A 6,634-nucleotide genomic window follows, 5' to 3' on the forward strand; every position below is an offset into this window, starting at 1 on the left:
GAGGTGTGAAAAGGGCAATGAGAAAGGACTGAGGGAAAAGTGAGGACCCCCAGAGGTCTCCTCTTCCATAGTGACTCAGACTGTCCCTTGTTGAAGGAAGCTCTGTAAAGGGGAGTGCAGGGAGAAGCATGTTGGTCCCCCTCTCTTCGGCTCCTGAATGAAGCTGAGCCCGGTCTCTGCCTAGTTCACCTGACAAGGTCACTTTCACTCTCTTGTGCAAAGGCAGCTGCTGGTAACACTCCTGCCTATGCCTCTGTGTCTATGGGACAGTGTGGGCCACCCCTCATGGGGAGGGCTCCCTACCCTGGGAGCTGGCAAGTTCCCTGAACGTGCCAAACTCTGCCCTGCTCAGGACAGTCAGCCTGGCTCCTCTCTCCCCTGGAAGCTTTAATCAGGGGTGGGCAAACTGCAGCCCTGGGGCCACATCTGGCCCAACCCCAGTTTTTGTAAATAAAGATTTGCCGTAACACAGCCACAGTTGTCTAACGTGTTGCCAGTGCTGGCTTTGTGCTGCGGTGGCGCAGATAAGTAGTTGCAACAGGGACCCATGGCTCCCGAAGATGAAAATACTTATGGGAATAGTTGGCCACCCGCTGCTCTGGATTGTAACATGGCTTGTTCCTTCTCATCATTCCAGTCTCAGCTTAAAGGCTTCTCCTCGTGAGAGTAAGAATTAAGTGGTACAGTTCTTTTAGAATTTTCTACTAGGTTTTCTGGTCTTTATCAGAAACCCCTGCCCACAAAAGAGTAAGAATTAGTCCACCTTAGTCTCTCTTTAGTGCAAAACTTCTAGCACATAGTAGTTATTACTCTTCGAAGATACCTATTTACTTGGGGGTTTAGCCCCTGGCCTTCCTCCACTTAATCATTTAAATTGCAGTGGCTTTGGTTCACTGATCATAGTTCAAGTGCCTAGAATGAATGAATGCCTGAATGAATGAACACCCGACTGCTGGTGTCCCTCTCCAGATGCCAGAAACCCAGAGAGCGAGCCCTTGGACTGGGGCCCATTGGTGCTTGTGCTGTGCACTAGGTGAGTGAGTGGCTTGGATCCAGGCGTCCCAGGCAGTTTAACCCATGGCCTCCTCTGTTTTTTCCTGCTTCTGTAGGGGTCTTGAGAAGCAATGGCCACAGAAGCCCCTGTGAACATAGCACCACCTGGACGCAGCGCCGTTGTCAGCACCACAGCTGACAGCTGCATCTGGCAGCCAAAGTCACTGAACATGCACATCATAAGGCCCAAGTCCGCCAAGGGACGCACACGGCCGAGTCTACAAAAATCCCAGGACACAGAGGTGGGCTTTCAGCGCATACCATCTTCTCCACCTCCAGCCATTCCCTGTGAGTCACCAAGCAGCCAAAAGCCAGAAGCCTGTGCCCCCAAATCTCCAAAACAGGGAGCTTCTGATGAGATTCCGGAGCTGCTACTACAGCAAGTGCCTCTTGGGGCCTCCTCCTGTCTCAATAAATACCCAGTCCTTCCTTCTATCAACAGAAAGAACCTGGAGGACGGGGCCTTGGAAACAGTAGCCGAACAGGCCAGCTCACTGCAGCTGAGCAGCATCCGGGCTCTTCACCAAAAGGAGATCTGCACCTTGAAGACCAATGAAGCTTCCAGAGCTCAAGTTTGCGCCTTGGAGAAGAAACTCATGCAAACCAAGAGACAGGGCTCCCCCAGGCCCAGAAGCTTGGAGGAACCATCAGACCAAGAACCAAGGCTGTTGCTCGCCATCAGATCACCATCAGGCCAAAGGTTTGTACGCCATTTCCGGCCAACGGATGATTTGCAAACCATCATTGCTGTAGCTGAACAAAAGAACAAAACCGTCTATGGGCGCTGCAGCATTGAAACAATGGAGGTGCCCAGGAGACGTTTCTCTGACCTCACCAAATCTCTGCAAGAATGCAGAATCCCTCACAAGTCAGTGCTGGGCATCTCACAGGAAGAAGTGGAGGGATGGCCCTGAGTCCACCGCCAGCAGCTGGGGTCCTGGGTCTTTGAGCAAGGAGCATGCTTGGGTGCTGTGGCCCCCCAAGTAGCCTGGTTCCAAGTGCCATGTGGACCTGGTGCAGCTGGGATCCTTGGGACTTTTGTCTCCATAGCATGCCCTCTCTCCACCTGTGCTGAGTGTGCTAAGAAGCCTCCCAGCTATTCCATTCTCTCCACCGCAGGAGAGAAGTTACAAAGGCTGTTCCTGAAACAGCTGTGGCCACCACTTCTCCTTTCCAGAGCTGGAAAGGAGAAGCTCTGGCCAGCTTCTGGAGTGCCTGCTTGCATTTACAATGAACTCTCGTTCTTTGAAGCCACTGGGTTGCCTTTCTACAATTGATGCAGGATTAAACACATCCCAAGAGGATTCTAGTCTGGAAAATAACCAGGGGGTAGGAAATACCTGACTGGCATTTGTATTTCTTTGAAGTATCTTTAGGAAACAGTTGACCCTGTCTCTGGAAGCAGCCCCTTTGCTCAGCTTATGTGGTCAGTCAGTTTCTTGGGAATTACTGTTTATGTGAGGTGGCATCAAAGAGAAAAATGAGTCTGCTTCTGCCCCCAACACATTAACATTTCTAGAATAATCCTAGAGCTGGAAAATAAGTTGCTTCCAAAATGATGACTGTGCAGAATTCTTCTAAAACTTGACAAAAGCCAGTGTGATCTGATTTCCTTTACTCTCGTCAGTAATAGAATCTCTTTTCAAAATGCACAAACCTGTAAGCCTGTACAGGTTTGTACTCATGGCCCCCTTGGCTTCTCTGGACGTGGATCCACTGTTTTATTCCCCAGTTTCAGTGTCTCGCCTGAACATGGAAGTTCCGTCGATCCTTTGAAACAATGACAACGCTGTGCCCTGTTCTCAGATTTGGAATCTTCTGGAGCAGGAGGAGGGGTGCCCTGATTTGCCTTGCCGTGTAGGGAGACCATATGCCCGAGCACCTGGCTGAGTGGTGTGAAACGCATCTGACTGCGGTAACCTGAGCTGCTTTGAAGACCACGGAGTCTTGTTTTTCCATCTCTGAGGTGGTGATGTGGACAATTTGCCAAAGTTCTCTTACACTGCAAGTTCGCTGGACTCCTGCAACTCATCTGGATCCCCTTTATGGCCAAATCGTATTCAAAGTAGGAAACACACATTCTGGGCACCCTGACCCCCAGAGCCTGGCCATTACAAAGTCCTGATTGTGCCCCTGCCTCCTAGGTACGCAGAGAAGGCAGGAATCAGGAGTTCTAGAAGCATACAAATGTTGCTCCCTCAGCAACAAGTCTATTTTGTGCACAGATAAGTCGTGGTTGGAAATGTTACTTTCTAGCTCACTAATGCTTAGCAGTGGAGATTAGCACCACCACTGTTTGCAGAGAAGGTGGCTTGCCTTGTCCTGACCGCATCCCACACCACCCAGATCACCCTAGAATAGGTTATTTCTGAGTATTTTACAAACTTTGTTAACACCATCCTGGTTTGGCCAGCTGCTCCTTTGGAAAGGTCAGCTGGGGCTGGCAGTGACTCAGGCTGACTGGCCCCTCTTCCAATTACTGACCACAGCAAAAGGGACTTGAGCCTGGCACCTATGGTACAGTAATCTCACCACCAACCGGGACTCAAGCCTGTAGCTCTGCCTCTGCTCTAGGAGGCTGGGGGAAGAGCCTCCCATAAAATCACACCTACTCTGTGGTAAGAATAAAATCCCACCCACTTGGGACTTGATAATTTTTCCAGGCAGGAAAGCTTTAGAAAACTTGAGTGAAATGGAGGCTGCTTGAGGGAGTTAGAATCTTCTGCGCTTAGGGGTTTGTTGCTGCTATTTAGCTTAGGATTTGGGGGTGGCAAAAAAAAAATGGAAGGCATGAAGCATAGAAATATTTTAGGATATTTTAGGATATGTGAATAAAGTTAGATCTGGACCATCATAATAAACTTTTTTTTGAACAAAAGATGATACTAACAATAAAAACCACTTTGTGTGAAACTGAGCAGAGAAGCACATCTTGTATTTTAGCCCCAGATTCCAGCTGCCACAGGTGACCCCATGGAGGGGCATGCTGACCCGATGTTCAGGTTTCTCCCAGAGAAAGCGCTTTCTCTACTGGTAGAACCAAGTCCTCCGCCCCAGACACTCCAGGGCCCACCGCACAAGCCCACTGCCCCTGCCTTCAGCTTCTATCATAGTGCTTAGCTCGTCTAGATGGGAAGAGTCTCCTCAATTTTTCCTAAAAAATCCGCTTTGGAGGATTGGTAAGCACAGACTGTATCATGTGGCCTTGCCACTCAGACACTCCAGCCTACGTGGGCTCAACTGCCCAGCACACTACTCTTAGTGGCCCCAGATAGGTCAGCATTGCCCGTTTTGTAATCGCAGAGCCCAGTGATTCATTTAACCTGTGATCATTGAGTGCCTACCCACCACACTTGGTGACCAGCATCAGCACCCTAGTGAGATAGTGTTGGCAAGAAGATACGGGACCACCTGGATTCCCAACTCCAACCCTGCTGCGGTCAGGGGCTGTAGCTCTAGCTGTGAAGGAGCCCAGGGCCAGGATCTCACTGTGTGATTACTGGGTCTTCTCCCTACCTTCAGGGAATGCAGCGGAAACTCTGGCCCCACTTTTCCAGTGATGGCCCGAGGAAGACTGCTGCTGAGGGATATGAACTTTGCACAGGACAAAACTTCATAAGTTATTCCAGTAGATTCCCTGATGAAGTCCAGTAGGTAAATTACTCTTGGAACAGAAGGAACAGCAGTAGAAATATGTGACTCATCATCTAGAATCCAAAAAATTGAACCAACAGATGGCAGCTGGTTTTAACACAACAGTCCTTGCCCTGAAAGTACCTGGGGACCCAGCCAATAGCTGTCAAGTCAGGACAGTCCTGCAGAGAGATGTCCCGTGACTGTAACTGTGGGCTCACTGTCTCCCCGGAGCTCCCAGACAAAAAGCTGCACGAGCTAACAGGAGCCTCGAGGCATTCCATTCTAGTTAATGACCATAAAGATCTAAGGACAGATCCCCCAAATTACAAAGGCAGATATTTGAGGAACTGTATTTCGCTTCTGTTCCTACTCTTACCTGCCATTTTAAATGGGATTCTAATGTCAAATAAAGTCACCCTGCCCCCAGGGGTAAAGAAGTTTCTTTTCACACAGTTTTTTATTAAGGCCCTCTTAATAAATCGAGATAAAAGAATACTTAGTTTCTAGTAGTTGGGGCATGGTTTTGATCAGCCTTTTATATAATGAGAGATCTGCTTTACTACCCTTTAAACAGAGTCACCAAAAAACTATATTATTTTGCTTTTGCATTAGTTAAAAGTCATTCTGAGAATCAGGTAGGAACATCTGTGTTACTAGCCAACTAAGGCAGCACACCATAATAAAGTTCAAAGTCACAAGCCTGTGAACTCTCACCCTGAAACCAGAACCAACCAGATGCCACCATCTAAGCAGAGAGAGTCAGAGACCACTATGGAGGAGCCAGCAATCAAAGGACAGCAGACTCGGTGACTCAGTTACCAACACACACGATGGCAACTCACATGACAGAAATAAATGCGGGTGTTTTATTTTTTGTCTACACTGGTGACGTGCCATTTTCCTTTCCCAGTTAGGGACATTTCTACCAGCCCTTTCTGATGTTCAGCTGTGCTCCTTTGCATTCAGACAGTTAAGGAGCAGTTGCACTCCTGAACAGCCGATGCGGAAGAACGAATCCGGGGAGGTATTTTTGGACTCACTTAAATCCTATCCCAAGAGGCTGAATGGTTGACGAGACAAATGCCAATGGGTAAAATTAAGCCAGCCTCATTCCTACGGCCCTGCTCAGAGGAGACTCTGCTGTGCTGAGAGTAGACCGAGGGGCTGGGTGGAAGACTGAAGACCAACTTCAGGAGGTGTGATGGTAACCAGGGGAGAGGTCAAGGTGGCTGGGGCCAGAGCCGTCATGAATGGTGCTCTGATTCTGGACATTGAATCCATTTTCTTAAGGAAAAAAAAAAATAAAGATGGGTAGTTTGACAAGTTGGAATTTACCCAAGTAGATTTAGCTTACCCATCATCACCCAGGTGGGCTATTTCTGCAAAAATAAACAAGCAAACACAACAGCTAGAAAACACGGCGGGCAGGGGAAGGACACTGACCATCAGCAACATTCACAGTAAGGAAATGCATGAATGCCGTTGGACAAAGTGTACGGAGAAAATCACAGCTGTCAATAATTGCTTTAATTAAGACACGAGAAGACTATAAAGGGTACTGTTTCACTTAATGTTAAAACTAATTCCCATCTAACTCTAGGGGTATGATTATGGACCGAGGTTAAATCATAGGAAATCTTTGTTCCAGTTAAATAACACCTTGTTTCTCTCCCCTCACCCCACCCTCCTTTCCTTCTGTCCTTGGTTCATTCATTCAAGTCCAGCCGCTGATTTGGGCTACATTTCTTCTTGGGAGGGCAAACAAAACCACTGTCCAGAGGCCTAATGAATAAAGCTCCTAGTTTCATGAATTTCATACCCACCTCTTATTTATAACGAGGGGATCTCTGCACTGGGGCCTTGGGTCTTTTTGCGGTGGTCTAAGAATTGGACCTCTCTGACGGGACATGTAGGTATCACAGGCCCACTCTGGTTGGTGAGCACC

The 6,634-nt window shown here is 48.3% G+C and overlaps 1 protein-coding gene and 1 non-coding gene across 2 annotated transcripts in view; both read left to right on the forward strand.

Annotated features, from left to right (window-relative positions):
* UBXN10 (UBX domain protein 10) overlaps positions 1–2,208 on the forward strand; it is a 6,554-nt gene extending 4,346 nt beyond the window's left edge. Inside the window, exon 2 of the mRNA XM_053576586.1 lies at positions 1,110–2,208. Coding sequence (XP_053432561.1) covers positions 1,125–1,967 — 843 coding nt within the window. The 5' untranslated portion in view covers positions 1,110–1,124 and the 3' untranslated portion in view covers positions 1,968–2,208. The remainder of the gene's footprint in view (positions 1–1,109) is intronic.
* Positions 676–736, forward strand: LOC128575684 (U7 small nuclear RNA). Its single transcript, XR_008377098.1, has one exon. It is a non-coding gene; the product is annotated as a U7 small nuclear RNA (small nuclear RNA).
* Positions 2,209–6,634: the final 4,426 nt, after the last annotated feature.

This window comes from Nycticebus coucang, chromosome 22, assembly GCF_027406575.1.
Source record: "Nycticebus coucang isolate mNycCou1 chromosome 22, mNycCou1.pri, whole genome shotgun sequence".
NCBI lineage: Eukaryota > Metazoa > Chordata > Mammalia > Primates > Lorisidae > Nycticebus > Nycticebus coucang.